Source organism: Zeus faber (genome assembly GCF_960531495.2).
Source record: "Zeus faber genome assembly, chromosome: 7".
In the NCBI taxonomy this organism is placed as follows: Eukaryota; Metazoa; Chordata; class Actinopteri; order Zeiformes; family Zeidae; genus Zeus; species Zeus faber.
Window position 1 is genome coordinate 4,059,081 of NC_137203.1, and position 21,937 is coordinate 4,081,017.

At 46.1% G+C, this 21,937-nt stretch overlaps 1 protein-coding gene across 1 annotated transcript in view; it reads right to left on the bottom strand.

Moving 5' to 3' along the window:
* znrf3 (zinc and ring finger 3) overlaps positions 1–11,655 on the bottom strand; it is a 62,569-nt gene extending 50,914 nt beyond the window's left edge. The window contains exon 1 of the mRNA XM_080004506.1: positions 11,235–11,655. Coding sequence (XP_079860632.1) covers positions 11,235–11,516 — 282 coding nt within the window. The 5' untranslated portion in view covers positions 11,517–11,655. The remainder of the gene's footprint in view (positions 1–11,234) is intronic.
* Positions 11,656–21,937: the final 10,282 nt, after the last annotated feature.

The following is a 21,937-nucleotide window of genomic DNA, read 5'->3' on the forward strand; positions in this document are numbered from 1 at the left end:
CCATGCACTGTGTGTTCTGACAACTTTCCATCATAGCACCATTAACTTTTTCAGCAATTTGTACTACAGTAGCTCTTCTGTGGGATCAGACTCGATGGGCTGGACTTCACTCCCCACGTGCACCAATGAGCCTCCCAGTTGTCCTTCCTTTGACCTCTTTTGGTAGGTACTGCCAATGCATTAGAGCTGCAGGAACAAATTTTGGATAAAATTTGAATATTAAAAAAAAAAAAAGTTACTATTTGAATGCTGAAATTGTCATTTCATTGTGTATTTTTTAAATATAAATAAAATATTGATTCTAAAAGTTTTAGCTAACATTAGCGAATGAATTCACATGTGATAAGCAATAAAGTAAAGATCTGCTCTACAGCAGAGCAGCAGCAGGAAACGGAGTAAATGAAATGCATTTAGAGTTTTTATTTTCTTTGTTTAGTGAAAGGATTGCTCTGATCAGAGCTGCGGAACCGTGCGTAACCATTGGCACACCATTTGCAGTAATTCACCACGCCACATTCCCTACTAAGAGTTCAATACAAAATACCCGCAGGAAGTCACGGCTGGAGTCACAGATTGACTTTTGTCTCATGCCTCTAGGAATGCCGATAAAATAGTTGACATTCAATCATCTCCCATAGCCTGACTTATTCCCAGCCTCTCACTGTTTTCTCCTCTCACAACAAATCTTGGGGAAATGGCCCTGGCTTAGAGTTACCACAAGAAAGCCAAGCCTACTTGTGAAATGACCGCCCACACGACTCCATCGACTGGCTTGAAAAGACAAGAAAAAGAACCCTGCAGCTCTACGGTAAGTTTCTCTAAAAAGACAGGAGAAGGGGTTACAAAAAGATGAAGTATCTCTCCCAGAATATGAGACGACCCTATTGGTTGAGCTGCGGATCCTCTCAATCTGGAAGGCCAAGGATCAATCATTCAAACTATTTAAGCAACATACTTTACTTGATGGAGCAGGACGGTGGAGCAACAGGCAGTTTTGTTATTTTGAGACTAAAGGTCAAGGTGTAGTTTGTAATATCCTATCATATGATCCTTTTGCCATCAGTGCAGGCAGAATTTGACAACATTCTGCTTTAATCCCAGCCGGCTTCAAGAGCATGGCACTGGATGGATTACTCTCATTGTTATTAGAGAAGATCCGAACAGAGATACCCTTCTGGACAATAGAAAAATAATATCAAAACAAACTAAGAATGAGAGATCCTTGTGAATCTGTACAGTGACACATAAAGACCCCCTCCTCCATCTATAAGTGTAAAGAAAAAAAAAAAAAGCACAGAAACAATATCTCCTCTTGGTGTGAGCTGAACAGAAATCCTTGACATTCTTTCCTGACAGAAACACGTAGGTAGATGTCATGTGGATAAGATATGGACACGGTCGAACGGCGGTAATTGCGTTGACCTTTTCTTATACCCCCAGGCTCAATTGGAGAACAGGGTTAAGAGCAGGAGCGAGCAGGTCCAATCTGCACGGAATAAGACGCCGTCGCGAGGAGATCAACTCACAAAAGCCTGAACAGAGATGCAACGTGTTTTCCTGCATACCAAGGTTGTGATTTAATTAGAAAAAGGCAATATTTAGATGATTTAGATTGTGTAATAAATGTACGCTACTGCCATTATCTGATGAGGAAAGAAAATGTACGTATTCTGATTCACAACAATTGAGAAAGACAATGAAACAAAGTTGATCCTCAATCCGACAGAAACTATCGAGTGGGGAAAAAAAAAAAAAAAAAAAAAAAAAAAAAAATGAGACGCGGGAATGCCCATCCCTTCATTGTCACTTCGACGCCACTTCCCTTGACTATTCCGAGTGACGAATGAGACGTGTACACATGGGCGACCGAAGGAATCAAAAATAATACAAACAAACGCAAACACCTCATTCAGAACACCATCTCATTTTGGTTCAGCGTGTTCATTTAAACACACTGATCCATCCAGCAGGCGCCGTATTCCTGCACATAAACACCTACAGCGAAGGCGCTCACCATTTGTACACGTCATTCAACTGAAGCGCATGGATTTGCTTTTTAAGGACAGAAATCACACTTCCCAAAAAAAACAAAAAAACAAAAAAAAACACAGATCAGCTGAAAAGGAAACAGCTCAGCACGAACCGCGCCCCTGCCACCCCCCACCCGTACTTTCATGTATGTTGACTCACTAGACGGCCCCGTCTGAACGCCACAGACTGCCAACCGGAGAAAGGAAGGTCTGTTCTTTATGACCAGAACAACAACAATAAGAGACCCCACCCCCTCCCCCCAGTTAAAAGGCTGACCTCCAGGTGAACTCCAAATAAATAAAAGAGCAGCTGTTTACCTCTTGTTTAGCATCAAAGGGGAAAACTTTCAGGAAACTAGGAAGGAGAACGCAACACAACTCAAATCGACAACACGGCACAACCAAGGCGACGTGGCGCGCCGCCCTGCAACTGTCATGGGAGCTGTCAATAAGTTATCAGTCTGATGATCTCGGCGCCGTTTTAAAAAGGACGGCCAGTCATGCTTTGTCTAACACAAACATTAGAATGGAAAGTCGTACAGTAAACACACACACACACACACACACTGTATAAACTTTACAAAGAACAGAGTGAATTCTGTTCCACCTGTTGTGTACTTTAGGAACGCCCAGTGGATTAAGCTATCTGCAAGAATCAGATAAAAACGACGGTCCCCGTTCCAAGTCCTCCATCAGGAACGTAAATAAGCCTCCCCGCGACGGGAGGCGACGCCTCCTTCGATGAGTGTTTTGTAACCCGGCGAGCCGTCAAAGAAATACTCAACGTTTTTTTGTTTTTGTTTTTTTACTCGCTCTAGTTGAGCAAGGGAACACCTCCACCTTTATTTGTATGGGAACAGATTTAGCCTTCAAGGCCTGCAATTACATCATCATTCAGTTTTGCAGTGCTGCATATCAGGGCCAGCATTACTCAGAGCCCTTTGAAGACTTTGGCCCAGCCCAACCCTCCCTCCCTCTCTCCCTCCCTCCCTCCCTCCGTCGGTCCCTCCGTCCGTCCGTCCCTCCCTCCCTCCCTCCCTCCGTCCGTCCGTCCCTCCCTCCCTCCGTCTGTCCCTCCCTCCCTCCGTCTGTCCCTCCCTCCCTCCCTCCCTCCAGCTAGCTTCGGCGTTGTCTTTGATGTTAGCGCGTGGAGATGGCTTGGGCGCAGCGGCCTCCCCCGCCTCCCCTGATCCTATCTCCTCAGACAACACATTCGTGCAGTTTACACCCGCAACCAGCGTCCTGGTGTCCCCTGCTCACCCGAGATCACAGCTTTGTTCAGGGTCTCAGGGCTTTGGTGCAAGGTCAGTCTAAACCAAAAACTAAGTCTATGCCTGGGGCTTATAGTAAGGGGTGTAATGGAGAATACACCCACCTAAACTCAGTTTGCCCTTTCTTTTTATTGGAGGAATCGTTTTCATGCACTCATAACTAGAATGGACATTTATAGGGTTTATAGAGTTAACCCCTGTTTATAGAGTTTATAGAGTTTCTCCCCCGGTGGCCTGAGGTTTAACACTATATGACTTCTTATTGTGGTCTGACCCACATAAACTGACCAATGTATAAAAACTTCAACCAAGAGAATTCTCTAAACAAACATGGAAGTCATCAGAAAAAGGAAGAGCCTTCTTTACAATATTTACACATTGGAACACGGCATGAAAAGCTTGTAAGCAATGAGCCTTCCAAAACTGAGGGTACAATCTCAGCAACTATTTTCTTGGAACTGAGGGAGCAGGAGACAGGAAGCCAGCGTGATCGATCTCCACCACGTTCCCACTGGAACCATGACGAGCAAGTAAAAAAAAAAAAAAAAAAAAGAAGAAACAAAACAAAACAAAACAGAAAAAGAAGCGCAGGGATAATCCAGCATGTCCTCCATCTTGACTAATAAAGTCTAATCCATCATACTTCTGGCCCCATTGTGCCGGAGCCTGGGTCTCCCTCATTACTGGAACCACCAGCCATACCAAGCGCCCTCCAGGAAAACAATCATGGGTGGGGGAATGAGGGATGACGGAGACACCGAGGGGTGTGAAGGTGGAGACTAACATGCGTTGAGAGGTAGGGCTTCCACCGAGTCTGATTTGTCCCCATCTGGCACTCCAGTAAATGACCCTTGACACGGATGTGTGGGAATCCATTAAAGGAAACAATGGCGGAGGAACCCCATGGCAGCAATATGACGGAGTGCCTGTCAGTTAGTGTGGTAAAAAGAGGTGGAGAAAGATTCATTTGATGCAGCGGACCGAGGCATCCTCGGAAGATTACATTTCTAGACACTTAGAAGGATGCAGCATGTATACACTTATTGACATGAGCACTCGACAACGGCGGCTGCCCATTTGGGCCGCTGTCAATGTAAATGTAGTAAGTGTCGTAAAGGCAGTGTATTGTTATTATTTTGCATCATTAGAAAAGCTGATCTAAAATCTATTTACCTCACAATAATCTCACTCATTAAATGACACAAAATTGTGTCATAACCATAAGCTGATGCATGGTTGCCAACCTGGCAACCTCTCGGAGAAGTTAGTATCAGGCCTTGGACATATGTTTCTATACGTGCACAGGCACACGCACACACAAGACAAACAAGGGTTGTAATTATGAATTATGTAACGACATACACAAAGGAAAGAACTTTAATCCCTGTGTTCTTGAACTTGGGAGAGAATGACTACAACGCTGATAAGATCTTGCCTTTGATGAAAGCACGGGCACATGACAGCGGCGGCCGCACCACGCATGTGTGAGCGGCGTGCGTCGCCGCGCACGAGCGCAGTGGAGTCACAGCGGAGAAGCAGAGGAGTTTACTGGTACGTTCAAGGAGGATATACAACTACCTAGACGGTCGATTGGCCCCCCAAAAGAAAACAAACAAGAGAAACAAAAGGGGGCCAACGTTGTGGCCTTCCACGTTTAGTCAGCACATTCCTGGCCAACAACAAAGCATGCCTCCGCCGGGACGAGCCGCTGGGAGCATTGTCATTTCATAACCATTAGCCCTGTAGTCTTTGTTTTGCAGGCCCTCGGTGTCAAATGTGGGCTGGAGGGGGACGGACCGGGGCCTTTCAGCACTTTTTCATCAGGCAGAGTCAGACACACTGGGGGCCTTTCACAACGCGGAAGCAGTCACCTGAGCGTTTCGTTTCATTAAGGGCTTTTTATTTTTTATTTTTATTTTTTTTTTAAATCACACTTTTCCCCCTGGAGAACTGTGCGATCACTGCTGTTCCAGATGCCTCATCCCGACAACAGAGCGGCAGCAATGCCCGGCTCAACGGCACATTACTGCAGTATCTTTAATATTTTAGGCTATCTTTACCCATTTCTATTTTTAAGCACAATCGATACACATCTGAAATCTCATGTATTTTAGCTTGTCGTCACTTATTGTACTTCACAATGTATTTTAATGAAACATCTAGTCTTTACTTTCTGTTTACCACTTCCTTAACATATGATTTACATGTTAATAAAGTACACTGAATTGAGAGCGAGAGAGAGAGAGAGCGAGAGGCAGCACCAGAGCTGACTGATAATCTCTCTTGGAGTGGAACATCAAACGCCTACTCAGCCCACTGGAAACTAACATGGCTACTGGGGCCGCCAGTACCAACACGCACTGTCCCAGGCAGCGCAGGAGGGAATAACCAACAGAGAGAGGAGCACATTGATAGAGCGAGAATGCAAGAAAAGCCAGGGGCAGTGGGGGAGAAACAGGGATGGCTGGTTTGTGTCGACACTTCAAAAAGAGTTTGGGATCGCAGCAGGAAGTTAGGCGCTTTGCCCCTCGTAACCCTGTCATTCAACCGGACAGTCAGCTCAGGTGAAAAGGTGCCGTTCCACTAGTTTGATAGATGTGCACGTACATTGAGTGTTAAAGAGAGTCGGGAGTTCAGCAGCAGAGTAAATCCGAGACCAAACATTGGAGGGAAACTGCGATGCTGCAATGTCTCATTCCCAAAGGATGACCCAAAACTCAAATTGAATATAATGTTCATTTCAAGGCGCTGCATTCTCCGTCTTATGTAACGCACTTTCAACTGACCCCAGTATGGAATAAACTTGCCTATAAATCGAATAGCCCTTACACCTTGAGAAAAGGCAGAAAAGAGTATTTATTTCAAGAGTATTTGGAGTAAGAATATGTGTTTTGGTGAAAAAGGTAGCCATGGGTTTTTAAGAATCTATATATAGAGGAAGTATTTGGCTGATGCGTGCTGGTTGAGGAAAAAAAATAGAGGCGGTCGCTGCTCCTTGAAGTCAATTCACATGGACTATAGGACGCGTGACGAATTCTGTCTGCCTGAGAAGAGCAGACAGGAGGGGTGTGCTGGGGGGGGGGGGCAGCTTAGTCTGTTCTATTCCGAAAAGGGGAGAGAAAGGCAGCCTCAAATTACTTTGGCTGGAACATGAAAGCCAAGCGGGGTGGCGGTTGGGAGACGATAGCGCTTAAAAATACAGCTGCGACCGCGAAGCCAATAAATGGGGGGAAAAAAAAAAAAAAAAAAAAAAAAACCTTGCACACTTTTAACCTTTTCAACCAGCGTTTTGTGTACTGCTACTGTTGCTCTGGCGCTGGGAGTGGCTGGGTCCCCGCTACCTTCAGTCTGGGATCGGCCCATTACGGCCTCTTGGGGTTTCCTGCCTGCCGGATCCCTCAACCGCCAGAGCTCTCATTATAGTCTAAAAGCAGCCGGACACAAGTCCTGCCAGCGCCAAGGTACACGCTTGTGTACTCGGGCTCATCGTTGTTGTCTTAGATCAAAATCCAGCACCCGACCCCCCCCCCTTTTTTTTTTACCGCCAGTAAGTTTAAAAAAAAAATAATAATAAAAATAAATAAAATAAAAAATTTTAAATGGCTCACCAATACCTGGTATAAACCACAGGACTTCCACTTGGATGTTGGAGTCCCAGGACATTTTTCCACCGTCTTAAAGGGAGTCGTGAGGAAATGTCCTCAGGGTTAGAGGGTCAGAAACTCTGGCGATGAGTCCTGACGAGACTGAGACTCCTGTGGGAATACCAGGGTGTTTTCATATTATCTTCGGTCCTCAAGTTCGGCTCCGACAGGGTGTTGCTAGAATCCCAAATGTGCGATGCCCTGCGGCCGCCGTCCTACACAACTGGGATGGAAAACAGCCTCCACACGCGTGACGCTGTCGTCTTGTCTGACGCTGTTATCCATGTGACGCAACAACAGGAACTCATATTTGTGTGACGTACAAGCAGGTGATCACGCGTTTCAACGTCAACTTTAAGTTGTTAAGACATCAAAACAAAAGACAAAAGTTTTGGGTCATCGTAGAGCGAGACATGAAGTGATTGTAATGATTATTTACCGCAAATTATTGATTATTACACTCTCCAAACAATTTTCAAATAACTCAGAACGTTCCACCACGTCATATGCAGGTGTATAAGAATGAAACCGGTGTAAGGGGCCCATTCACCCGAGCTGAAAGTCATGAATGTGTTTCTAGGAGATTCAACGGGGGTGGAGGGCCAGGGCGGAGCTTCTGTTCTGTTGTAGTTGTTTTTTGAAGGAGGCCGGGGTGGATCCCGTCACCCGCTTTTCCGACGGGACGCTCCGTGTCCCTCCTGAGAGGAAACGCAGGAAAGCCACATTATTCCCTCCGGCCCCGAAGGCGCTGCGACCGCCATCTGGTCCCCTCTGGTGCCCTGCCACGTCCATGCCCGGGCTCCGGCGGCAGGGGCCCCCCGCCGGAAATGAGGGGCAGCTGTTTACTCGCGCAATCCGACGCAGATTGTCCCTCTTCGGCAGGAGACGATTTGGCAGAAAGACAATGAGGAGTGATCGGCAGCAGATACCTTCGCTTCAGGACCAAACTCTCAACGTCAGCGAGGGACTGCGTGTGCGCGGCTACACCTCAACCCCACCTGCCAATACATCCACCGGAGGAATCTAGAGAAATCCATTGGTGTTAGCGCCGCTAGACCTGAAAACCTCAGGCTCGAAATTTGAATAATTGACCTTAAAAAACAGCAGGACACACGGGGAGCTGTTGTCAGGTGCCGATTGCCTGAGGTGGAATTGGAAAACGTGTGGCCAACGCTGCTCCATGTGAATATTCTTTACCCAGATACCAGACAATCCACCAAACTACCACTGGAGAATGAAGCCAAACGGCAATTTGTTAAATTACAGCAACTTCCAGCAAACTAGCAGCAAAGCGCTGTCACCACTTGAAGTTGTCCTAGCAACCATAATGCCGGTAATACACTCTTAAAGCTGCCTTCGTGTATTGCCGGGTAATGGCCGTGTCATTTCAATCCATTGACAGGGTGATTTAAGGAGACATTGATTACTTTGCTATTACCCAGTCAACTTGGAGCAATCAGGGAACTGGCCCGGGAACCCTGAGGTTTGGCATCCCGCTCCCTCACCTCCCTCCTCGCAGCAGAGCAAGCAGCAAATTGACTTAATTTATTTTTTTTGGCCTCAGACGCGCGTGCCACTTTGCGTACACTTCAGGCAGCGCCGGCGCTGTGTTGGCTTTAGGGAATTAGCAGAGGAGAGTCGGGGCGTAAAGCGGTGACGGCGGTTAGCTCTTTTGCTCAGGAGCTGCGCCAGGCCGGCCTCTGCTTCAACCCCCTACCTGATGAGGTCTGTCCACCGCCGCAGTCCCCTGGGGGGGCTGTCCAAACAGCCGGAAGGATCGCTACAAGGCCTAGAAACCTCAAAGGGGCCAAACCGAGCGGGAGGAGGAACCCGACCTGAGCGCAGACAGAGCACAGCGGAGGTGCAGGGGGGGGGGGGGGGGGACAGCAGCCCACATATTATTCCAGGTTTTAATCGATGCCAACGCCACCCTGCGTCGGCGAGAACGCTGCAGCGCCATCCCACCGGGCCAGTGTGCATTACTATTTCACAAATGCTTGATTCCCCGCTGAAAGATAAGTCTCTGGTTTGAAATTATACTTTTGAAGCTGTATGGTTGTCATTCCTTCTTGTTTTCGACTTCCATAAATCACACAGGAAACTGAAGGCCGTGTGCTGTGCCTGACGGACTGACACTCATTATAGCTCGACAAAATACAAGCTGCATCTAAGTGGTCAGGAGCTATGTTAGCAAAGAAAGCAATCCTAAATAGATGTGGTTTTCGATGTAAAGCCGAGGCCCGACATGTCTGTGTGGTGAGACGGTGGCGCCAAATGGACATTGCTATGTATAAAACAGGGGCCATTTTTGTGCTGAATATCCCCTCTTTTGAAACCCCACATATCATCATCTTCCTGCTCTCAAAATAATAATTGTCTGCGCAAATCAAAAGGCGCGTACATTTGTTTACATGGAGCTGATTTCATTTATTCAGGATTTTGCTGCCGTGCATCAACCACCCTTCCTTCGGGGCGGGAGGGGAGGTTAGGAACACCATTTACTCTGGCGGCGTTTATCTACTCGACGCATGCAGGCATGCAAATGGCACGGAGGGACAGATCTGCCTCGCTGATTCATTGCATAGGAAGGTTTAAGGAAGTGCACCTAGAATAGAGACTGTATGGCCGGGGATTCTCTGGCATGTGCCGTTTCTAAAGCTGCAGCCCTTCGCCACGGTGCGGGAACCATCCGGGGCGGAGGTCATTAGGCTCCGATACCCTCCGTCAGCATTTCCCAAACACTCCGGGTTGTCTTGGGTCTGCCCTCCCGCCGGTGGAGGCCAGTGCTCGGGGGGTAAAGGCGGACTGGTCTCCAGCGCTGAGCCACGCCGGTGCAGCCGCTGCTTCGTGCAGATAACAGACGGACCTTTCAGAGCTCTGCTGCAGCTTGCGAGGCATTCCTCGGATAGTAAATGTCTTAACGTTACAACTTTGACAAGATCCAAACTATTTTAAAAACGCCACAATGGAAAATATATATATATCTCCCCTCCCTATCAGGTGTTTTTTTTTTTATCCAGGGCGTCTGCACTGCAGGTATCAGAATTCATTTCCATCATTTTTAAGACACATTTTAACTCGATTTCAGTCATTTTGGACTGGCCATCAGGTATGAATTGCATACAATTGCTACTGGAATAAATCTAAATTGAATAAATTTCAATTTTCCCACCACCGGACTTCAAACAGATAACGTACAACGGTCTCCGTGAATATCTCTCCAGGGGTCGGGGTCAGTGTGAGCATAAAGTGAGCTGTGTTCGTCTCCAACAGGCAAGTATTGGAAATTAGCCCTGGGTTTGAAACGCCGGGGACGTTGACTCCCACGCAGGACAACTGCACTCTCTCTGAAGAAGAAACAGAGAGACGCATGCATGAAATCAGACAAAATGTTCACGCTGTAACCGAGGCCTCGCAAAGCCCAATTCATACCCACGTATGTATTTCTGAGACATTGTGAGGGGCTTCTCAGGGACCTTCAGACTGACACCCTGGAGTCAACCTTGACTGTCTGGGCGGAACCATCAAGTGCAGCAGATGCACTTGGCAACAGACACAACATTCACTCCATTACTTCTTTACTTCGGTACAGTCTAACGGCGAAAGCAGCACCGGTGAGTTAAATTTAAGCCATTTGAGCCTTTCTTCTAAAGGATGTGTGGACACCCCAACTCTGCAGCCCAGTGCAGTGCAACAACAACGTGACATGCGAGCTGAGCGTGGAGGTCTGAACTTATACCTCTGCGACAAAACCCCCAAATGATGCGCTCACACCGGAGCTGAGATGCCAGCACCAGGGGCCGAGGTTTCACGCTCGAGATCTATCTCCACCCGTGGAGCCACGGTGATCCACGGCCGCGCGGGGAGAAACTTTCCACGCTTTTCTTTGTCGCCCCACAATCACGGTAGGACTCTCGGGGTCGCTTCCACGGGAAGGGGGGGGGGGGACACGCACGGATCCTGAAACACGCCGCGGGACACCGACTAGCACCCCGCGGGACAGAGCGCTCGCACCGTGGATGAATTCCACAGGATAGGGGCCATCTTGTGAGCTGCACGCACCATCCCCACGCGCACGCACGCACGTACACACAGACACACACATTCTCTCTCTCGCTCTCTCACACACACACACACACACACACACACACACACACACACACACACACACACACACACACACACACACACACACACACACAGGGAAACTTTGGAGAAGGGGAAGAGGACCGGGATCGACCCCGCTCCGCTCCCCTCCCCTCCGCACCAGATGAAGCGCCTCTACTCACTTGGACGATCTCCCCCTCGGCGCTGATCGTGGCCCCGGCCCGGGAGAAGCGTCCCTGCAGGCCGGTGGTGTATGTGGTGTAGTCCCCGCTAGCGCTGGACTCGAACAGCACCACCTCCACGAACGCCGTGTCCTTGGCGCACACGCCGCCGCCGCCCAGCGAGGCGGCGAGCACCAGCAGCGCCAGGAGCGCCGGGGCGGCCGGGACCCGGAGCGCCGGGAGCCGGAGCGGGAGCGGGAGCGCCGGGTCCGGGGAGCCTCTCCGCGGTGGGATCGTCATCATCTTGCCGGCTGGATGTGCGCCGGCGACCGGGACATAATTTCCGAAAGGCTGGATCTGGGTGGATGCGGGTCCGGAGCTCGATGCGTCAAAAGGAGGAAAACAAACCGAGAGACTGGCGCTGCAGAGCGGCTACTACACCTCTGCCTGTCTGTCTGCCTGCCTGTCTGCCTGCCTGCCTGTCTGTCTGTCTGCTTCTCTCTCTCGCTCCCTCTCTCTCTCTAGTGATGCGAGACGCGCGGCTGATTCGTTCCCGTCGAACGCGTTTCGTCAGCGACTCGGGCGCCGGGAGTCACTCAGACAAAAGAAATGAAATAGTGAAGGTAATCGGCGAGAAAACACTGGGCCGCTTGAAAACCCCCAAAAGAACACATAGGAAGTCATATAAATACACAAATCAATAGATAAAGGTTTTTTGGGTTTTTTGTGATGAATAACTTTGCATTTATCTGAGAAGAACATATCGAGGGAGCGACACCTCCCGCCCGCACGACAGCATTTGACAGGATTCAACGGGTGAACGCTCCCCGTCGTGGGGGTTTCCGTTCACGGCCCGACCGAGCGACCGACCGAGCGACCGACCGAGCGACCGGGAAACACGGACGACTCTTTACGCTGCAAGGCGAGCGAGCGACGCGGGAACGAGTCGGAGGGAAAGGAGCGGAGTCGCCCCGGCCCCGCCCCCGGCTCCGCCCCCGGCCCCGCCCGGCCCCGCCCCCAGCCCCGCCCCCGCCCCCCCACAAGGCGGATCTGCTTTGATCTCCAGACACGTGACCCCACCCCCTGCCAGAGGCCTTGGCCCCGCCCACCGCCTCTCCGCTGCTCTCTGTTAAGGAGGCGCGGAGGCATGCTCTGTCCAAATATTACTACTATTTAAAAAATGATTATTAATACTATTATTTTATTATTACTTCTACTACTATAATTGTTATTATTATTATTATAATTATTTTTATTATTATTAGGTTTTTTTTATTATTATAATAAAAATAATAAAAATACGAGCAATTGCGATGGGGTTCCAGCCCTATTTTTAATGTTCTTGGCGTTTTTTGGGTTAAAAGTATCTGGAACACGACAACCGCAGTACACACAGACGCGGTGGGGGTCTCGTCAGAACCCGGACGTTTCAGACGTCTTGTCGTTTGAATTTAAACGATATCAATGTACATTTGGAGCAGAAACGGGTGGAAAAACTGTTGCAATTTTACCGGAAATACAAGAACGTTGCAGCGTTTTGATTAGTTTGAGGAGCGGGGCGCTTTGTGACATCATCATTCGTCCAAGCTTTGCCTCTTGTAACCCATTCACATCCAGGACCTACGCCCTGGGGACTGCGTCCTTTGCTACGCATGGACAGACAACTGGAGCTGACGTTGAGTTTAATGGCAACTCGGAAAACTGTGACTTGTGCTGTGTTTTACAAAACTCTGAAAACTAGAATCGGTCAGGGGAAGGCGTTTTCGTACCGCAGGAAGTTCTTTAAACTCTTAGAACAGAGGAACCGTCCGTTCTCTGTCCGCGCTGCATGATCCAGGAACGATCGTAACTGTTAACACAGCGTTCTTGAGACATTTCTTGCTCCTACCCCACGCCAAGGACTAAATGATATAATAGGAACATTCAGTGACGTAACCGGTCCGGTTACGTCGGTATAAAACGTGTGTCGGTACAAAACGATCTGTTTTACTGAACCACGGAAAACTGTAATATGTACCTAACACGACTAAACTGTACCCTGTGAATTGCAGCCTGCAGTTATATTTATTATTATTATCACCGGTATTGTTATTATTATTATTATTATTATTATTATTAAGAGAAATATTATTATTATTATTACATAAGCCATTTGAGTTGCATGTTGTGTATAAAAGCTGGTAGAGAATTAAAGGTTGTTGTTGTTGTTGTTGCTGTTCTTATTATTCTATTAACCCAATTATTTTGTGTAATACACAAAAGCAAAAAGTAATTTTCTCTTTCAGATCTACCAAACAGCCACGCAGCCACTAACCTTGTTGAAGCTACTATAGAAAATCAGCAAACAAGACAACCAAAGGACGAATGAAAGTAATTCATAAGGAATGGAACTGCTTTGTCAGTTACGTACTGCACCATTATATACTTTGTCAGTTACATACTACGCTGCATTTCAATTTAATGCGGCCTGTTTCTTATTGTATTTCATTTCATTACATTTTTCATGTTTAGGAGTGTGCCTTGTTGCTTGACATGTATTGACATGTATTTTGTCAGGTCACACATTTCCATGGAACACGCGCTCATGGTATATCTGAACCATTTTAGTCAACTCTGGCTCCACCTTAAATATATACCACCCCCCCACCAACGTCACTATTTAACCGGGCAAAATGTTCAAATCCTTAAAATCCATCTGAGCGTCTGAAGACGAAGATGAAGATGAAGATGAAGATGTCCTGCTTCCCCCGTTATATTTGTTGTTATTTGTATACTACTTACTTAATTATTATTTTTTACATTTGTATTGATTGTTTGTGTAATTCCATTTCTATTGTAATATTAGGATAATGTTAGCTCACCCTGTGTTTATTGTGCCGATAAAATACTCCTCTTGTTCAATCATGTCAAATTGAAAAATATATATCTGTACATTCCTACTGTCCTTCATTTCTAAAATGAAAAACAGGAAATATTATATTTATATATGTGGGCGGACACACTATACCATAGTGCTGTTATAGCAGGGCACCGGATATGACAAGTACTTTGACCTTTAATACAACAAGTACATTTAAGGGCAAGTAGTTACATATTTTTAATGAAGTAGAATTCATTTATACTCGGTACCAGGGTTTTGGTGCTTTACTGAAGTAACCAGGCTGTTCATTGAACTGCTAATAAATCACTCTTAAAAACAAATACTTTGGCAAACACTTAATCGTCCTGGCCAACATAATTTTTTTATTAACATTTTTACTTCTATATGTGAAACAGAAATAATAAAGTTATGAAGTCCAATAGGCTGGGCGTAAAAACCTTCGATGTGTTTACCCGGAGGTCAGCACCTCATAAACACTTGGACTTGCAACATCCCGCCTCAGAGATAAGCAGCAGAGACGGTACCAGGACACAAAAACAACTGAAAACTCTTTTTTTATGATTTTCATTATCCAACATTTTGAAGATAAAAGTCGTGGCGTTTGACATCCGTTCAGTCTAACACCTCCACACTGCACTACAAATCTACAGTTAACTACTGAACTTGAACTTGAACTTGAACTAGTTTCTTGACAAGATAAAAGATCATTTTGGAATCAACATATTTTGGCTTGATTTGAGTGATTTGAACCCTCAGAAGAGTGCGCCACGGCACATCATCACATATCACCCTTTTCACGCAAGATCCAATAGTACATTTGTTTAGGAGTACGGCTAGCCTGATTTACTAGCCACACTAGTTACTAGTTGATTACTAGCCACACTAGTTACTAGCTATTTACTTGTCATACTTGTTACTAGTTATCTACTAGTCACACTAGTTACTAGTTATTTAATAGTCACATTAGTTACTAGTCATCTAACAGTCGCACCAGTTCCTAGTTATTTACTAGCCGTACTAGTTACCAGTGATTTACTAGTCACACTAGTAAGTAGTTAATTACTATTCCCACTAGTTGGTAGTTTTCCACTAGTCACACTAATTACTAATTATTTACTAGTCACACTAGTTACTAGTTATTTACTAGTCACACTAGTTACTAGTCATCTCCTAGTCGCACTAGCTACTAATTATTTACTAGTCAAACTAGTTTCTAGTTATCTACTAGTTGCACTAGTTACTAGTTACTTACTCGACACACTCGTTTCTAGTTATCTACTAGTCACACTCATTACTAGTTATTTACTAGTGACACTAGTTTCTAGTTATCTACTATCGCGCTAGTTACTAGGTATTTACTAGTCACACTAGTTTCTAGATATCTACTAGTCGTTTGATAGTAGATTAGATTAGATATTATACTCTGCAGCTTTGAGTTCTGATACCGGCCATAATGTAAACATTCCATAATAAATCCAGATTCCAGATTCCAGAGACAGTCACCGTGAACCCTCTCCGTCGTGCTCCTACGCTGCACGTCCTTTGGCCAACTGTGCAATCACCACTATTGTGTGCACAAAATAGAAAGGGCGCGTTCATTCACTATTTAACGATCTGTTATAACCAATGTCAAAAGAAACAGATTGTGTTCCCCCAAATACACACGACGCGGTGAGTAATTACCAGTCTTTTTTAAGCAAACGACTTACAGGCTCCAGTCATTTTCCTCATCACTACGTCCACTTGTGCTCGGATTCGTCATCGTGTAGGATGCAATTTCTCAACACCGACCCGGAATATCTGTGCTTTGGCTGCAATATCTGACAAAAAGAGGTAATTGTTAACACTGCCCTTCAGCGGAAAAAAGGACAATTCCCCATCTCTGACCAGCACAGGCGCTCTCCAGACAGACTCCACACATTGTGAGAGACACAGCGCAGCGCCTTTCAGCGGATAGACCACGCGAAGAATCGACAAACAGAAAAACACGTTATATTTCCATCCCTGTAAAAGAGAACGGCTCGGGGTGTGTGTGGAACCGTTGTACCATGCGAGTGAAGGCACTGAACGCGAGGATGACTTTTCTTCCTGAATAATAGAATGACGTTCAACCCTGGCGATGGAGCAGTGCCGTCTAGTCCAGTCGCTGGTTTAGATAGAATAGTGTTTTCGGGGGAAATTAACTTTTTGTCTATCTCACCCGGATTCAGACGACAAGGTCAACACCAGTTCCATCCCAGCGTGTCCGCTATACCAAGCCGGTGACAGGCTGCATTGTAGCTGTGTTACTGTAGCTCCATGCATGGCTGCAGGGAGAAGCAACAAGCCTAGTTCCTGCAAAATGACCAAAAACACACATTTCACTATTGATGTACTGGAGGTTAGTTAAGGTACGTTTCATTTAGAAGGATTTAAATGTATATTTACTTCAACACAGACAATTAATACCATTATATAGTTATAGAATCCGGAATCGCGATTGTGGTGCTGCCCCTTGCGGCCGCCTGTGCGAGCACCTTGTGTCGATTATGCACATTTTAGTATTTTTAGAGCTTATAGAGCTTATTGTGCGTAATCACCGGGTGTCACGACATTTCCCTGTATTTATGTATGAAGGTATGTGTATGTATGTGACAAATAACCTCTTGAATCTTGAATCTTGACTCCAACATCTCAACGCTATTGAAGCGATTCATCTTTCATCTTTATAACGAGTAAATAATCACAACTGTTTTTGACCAGTCATCCTCTGGATACAGTGGTTATCAGCTGCGAAGCCACCTGTGAAGCTCCAAAAAAGTGAGTCCCTCATGTGGAAAAAAAGGGAACCCTTTCCTCTTGTAAAGACAGTGCGCTGCGTTTTCTAATGCGTATGTATATTAACAGGATCATCTCTTCACGGTCGTGTTCAAAGGCCAGAAAACAGGGTTTCAACTTGCTGTCAGCTGTGTGGCAGCGCGATCATCAAAACCAACTGTGAGGCCTGTTTAGGTCAAGAATGCAGCGGGCTTTTGGAAGAAAGCGTGATGGTCAACATGTGTTCGGACTCAAAAGTGTGTGTGGGGAGGGGGGGGGGCAATTCAAAGGAGTTAAGCAGAAACCAGAGAAGAGTTTTTGAGCGCCTCGGGCATTGACAGTAATTTACAGATCACAATGTACCGAATGACGCCATTCAGTTTATGAATCCTGATCCACACCACATGGGCTATCTGTCTCATAACACACACACACACACACACACACACACACACACACACACACACACACACACACACACACACACACACACACACACACACACACACACACACACACACACACACACACACGTCCTATCTCTCTCTCTTTCTGTTAGATATACAAATACTCTCTCACACACACACAGTTAATACAGATCCAAATATCTTCAATTAATGATTATGAACGAGTAAACTCCTATAAAATGAAGTACAGCATTGCACCCTCAGGGGTACAAGAGCTTACCACACGAGCAGTGCTCTCACCAGTTCCCAATGTGGGGTCTAGGGACCCTCCAGGGATCCTTACAAAAGGTTCCAAGGGGTCCCCCTGCAAAATGATTGAGGGTTAAACTTTGCCATACATTTTTTTTACAAGACATTAGCATCACTGGTAGAATGTACAATAATGATGGCTTGGATCCCAGTTTCACTGTTATCCCCATAACTAGAGACACTAAATGAGACCTAACAGTGAAGTGACGAAACATTATCAGACTGGATCCGCAACACAATGCATATCAAATTGAGGGTCCTTCCCATCCCAATTTTGTACCTCAACAAGGGTAAACATTTGTAATTTACGGGTAAGTTGTAACCCTAAAGGTACAATGCAGTACTTTATTTTCTAATGGGATATCGGGTTGGTGTCTTATTGGAAAGAACCACAGTTCAACATGGTTGCAACATCATCCCTCCAGAAGTGCTCTGTGTCCTGGCATGTTCTGGGGACACTGCACTGTGGCAGACCCTCCGCTCCGACGCCAACCATCATATCATCACATGAATTACAGCAAACATGTCAGGCACTAATCAATTCACAAGCGTGTGTGCATTCTGGCCGATAAAGGAAGCCGTTGTGGTCAAGCTGCGCTGAGAGACGACCATGCACTGAGGAGGACGCACGCCGTCCTCCCACTGAGGGACGAGGACACATGTTTGGACAACCAGGTCCAATCACTGTCGTCCACTTATTGGAAACCACAGCTTTTAAAGTAATTCTGTCCTCTGCTGGTGGTAGGAAGTAACACATGCCCCCGGAGGAACTTCTCACAGGGATGGCGTAGACCAGGGGTTTCCAAACTGGGGTCAGCGTCCCCCTAAGAGCCCTCGAAGAAATTGAATGGGCTCTGCAGAAAAAAATATTATTTTATATTTATTTGCTTTATTGTTTTAAATGTTACATGTCAATGAGTTCTGTTGTGAGATTTATGACATTGTTTGCCACATGGCTGACTAGTATCGGCATATGAAGTATATAGGTCAGTTGAGATGGTCATTTAAGCATTTCCTTATGCCGTAAAATCTGTTTCGCATGTATCAAATGCCGTCAATGACAAAACAAATTGTGAAAATAAAAGCCCTCCTGTCGATTCTATTCCAGCGATACGTTGGTTTTCATTGGACAGCAGTGATACGCAACACAGCTGTGGATCTTCTCCAAACGCTCCTCAGTTCCTGTGTAAACTCAGACCATCACCATGAGGAGAATCGTCTGTCGGCTTGTTTGGGTAGACGGGTGTCGAGGACAAGAGGGACTTTGAAGAATCGGACCTGGCTCGGCCGCTTGCATTTTGGAACATCTTACCCGTGTGTTTGTCTTTGGAGATAATGTTATTTTTATTGCTGAACTGAAGTGTGAGATGGAAAGGAGAAATAAACATAAATGTCTGCACACTTGGGTGTGTTTTTTTTTTCTCCACTCGTGCTTTCTGTCCACCATTATATCCCACCATCACCTCCGTTTCTTCTGTGCTTGAGTCCCTGAGTGGGTTACTATTAATACTGAAAGAAGACATTCAAAAGCATATGATCTGTCCCTTGGCGCAACACCGGATTTGCCAGCTAGTCCTCTGGTCCGAGTGAATTGTCCCATTGTTGGAGTATTGCTGACGTTCAGTTTTAATGAAGAAAGGAGATGATGGGGAAGGGGAGCGTTTACATTCATGGCTCCCAAAGGGCGCATCAGTGCAGCGTATTATTACATAAAGCAATTAGGGGCCCTGCCACCCCCCCACCCCGGATCATGTGAGATGCTTCCCTGGTGAAGACACACACCACGCTGTTGATCACTGACTCCAGAGGGACCCGGGAACTCAGGAATGTTGCAGGCTGGCGATGATGTCACCCCAAAAGCCAGCCCGGCAGGGGACTGAAATGAAGATTTCTGCTTTGAGTTTCATGCTGAGAACTTGTTGCATTCTAAAGTTTCAGCCAGGAACCTACAAACACTCCAATATCGGGATGCTGTTGTGTAGATGGCACCGGCATAAGTAAGAGAATGAATGTGGACATTTTCGGAAGAATAATCTCACAACGTGTAACTAGAAAGGCACAAGAAACATGAATGATGAAACCATTCAGCAGGACACTGGCAAAACATTCCTCATACTCTACCATTATGTAGGCTATAGGAGGAGAACAGTGTGACCCAAAGTACCAACACTTGTACAATGTTGCATTCTTTCATCTAATCCTTATTCTAAATCACAGATTCATAGAACTGCGTTACAGTTCAGCAGAAGGTATAAAAACTAAAGGGTGTTTCTGGAGCTAACCTCCCTCATTCTTTTGGGCTTTTTTCTGCATTGTTCTACATGTTTTAAGGTTACGTCAGCACAACTATTCTACCCTCAAGGTCGGTATGTGCCTGTGTTATCCAGAATGACACAGTTTTCCTTTGTAATTAGGTGTTTCTCTGCTCTTCCAAAGACCTCACGACTAAATATTTGCACGCTTTGAAGTTGCAGCTATTCAGGGGTAGGGTCCTTTCCTGGTCGGACGGCCCCTCCCATCTGGCTTCAGGGTGAAAGTTGACTTTGAAGTGCAGAATAGACCAGAGGGAGTTATTTCAATAGGCCTGTATTTCGGTGGAGGAGTAGAGTTGCAGCCATGAGGGCGAGATGAGAGAGCGAGAGAATGAGAGAGAAAGAAGTGGAGACGGAGAGGGAGGTGGGGGTGGGGGTGGGGGTGCGGAGGCGGGGTAGCGGAGGTAGATCTTTTGAAATGAGGCACCTGTATGTTTGAGGCCTGCTGGAACAGGTACGTTCCCAGGGGTTAGGGGGCTCGGGAGAATTCAAAGTCATTTAAGTCTGTTTCAACACTCGTAATTTTCAGAGAGCTGAGAGGGAAAGGGGCATAAGATGTTGATACACTCAAACAGGCTCCAACGTGTTCTCCAACAACTGGATTAATGGGGTGGATGGATGGATGGATGCAGTCTATACACACATTCTCACACACATGCAGAGAGAGGGCGATAACTTAAAATGGCAATTTGTGAGATAATTTTGATATAAATAAAAATCCCGTATTAGATTGTTCGGATGACACTTGATGTGAGACAGCCCATCAATGCGTTTGTGTTCCGCATGTTCTCCTCTCTGTGCTGCTTCCATCGCTGGTGGCGGGGTCCGCCTTTCATGACAAAAATCAGGATCAGGCACCCACCCAGAAGGGAAATGCAGCCGTGGTGAATTTGATAAAGCGGCGTAGCTAGGTGTGGACAGTAAACTGTCGATACGGATGAACATTTACAAAAAAGAAGAGCAAAGATATCCCACCCCCTTAAGTCACAAAGGGGAAACAAATCAATAGATCTTAAGAAGGAAAACTTAACAAACATGCAGACGGAACAACAGAACAAAAACAAAGGAACAGGCGATAGGAGGCCATATTGGTGTCAACACCATGAAATAGAAAACAGACCACTGGTCATGACTTGATATTTTTTTTCTAGCTGACTGTGAAACTGTGAGAAACTTGAACGTCTGGGATATTCGGGACAGTTCAGTTCTATAAAAACCTTTTACCTCCTCCATCCCATTGTGTCAGGCGTCCTGGTTCGTCGGCGGCGGAGATGAAAGGGAGAAAGTGGAAACAGCATATGACACGTGTGGACACGTTGGGAAAGGCAAGGAGGAAAAAACACCTGGGAACTGGGGAGGGAGCTAGAGATCCGACATGCATGTTCCTGAGAGGGAGCGAGCGAGCGAGCGAGCGAGCGAGAGAGAGATAGAGACAGAAAGAGGGAGCGAGCGAGAGAGAGAGAGACAGAGAGAGAGACTGTTTTTGATGCAATTCCCCAAAATACAGATTGAAACCATTCACATTCTTACTCTTCCCAGAAATCCGACTGTTAAGTCTTTGATCTTGCCTTTCTGTCTATTATTGTTTCTTCTTCATCCTTTTCTCCACCCTCTTTCCTTCCAGAAATGGTGGAAAGTAACAAAGTACAAGTTGTTAAATACTATACGTACTGCAGTGTATTCAGGAGACTTTTACTCCATTACATTTCAATGCAAATATCATGTTTGTGCATTCCTAACACTTTAGAAGGTGGTACTTTAGTTCTATCAAACTGCTTATTTAAGATTCATAATCAAGGATTCATTAGGTCCATATCCTTGTAAATGACTATGACACCAACTATACTATTTGTGGTGTGGGGATGGTGTGGTTTAAGCAGCCACACCCATCTTGGGTCTTGGTAATTGGGCCCGGGGTCAGGGTGACTGTACGCCTGTTGCTCATCAGAACAATCCACGAGCAACAGGTAAAATACTCATCCCCACACACACATAGGTGGAGAACCTCTGTCATGACAT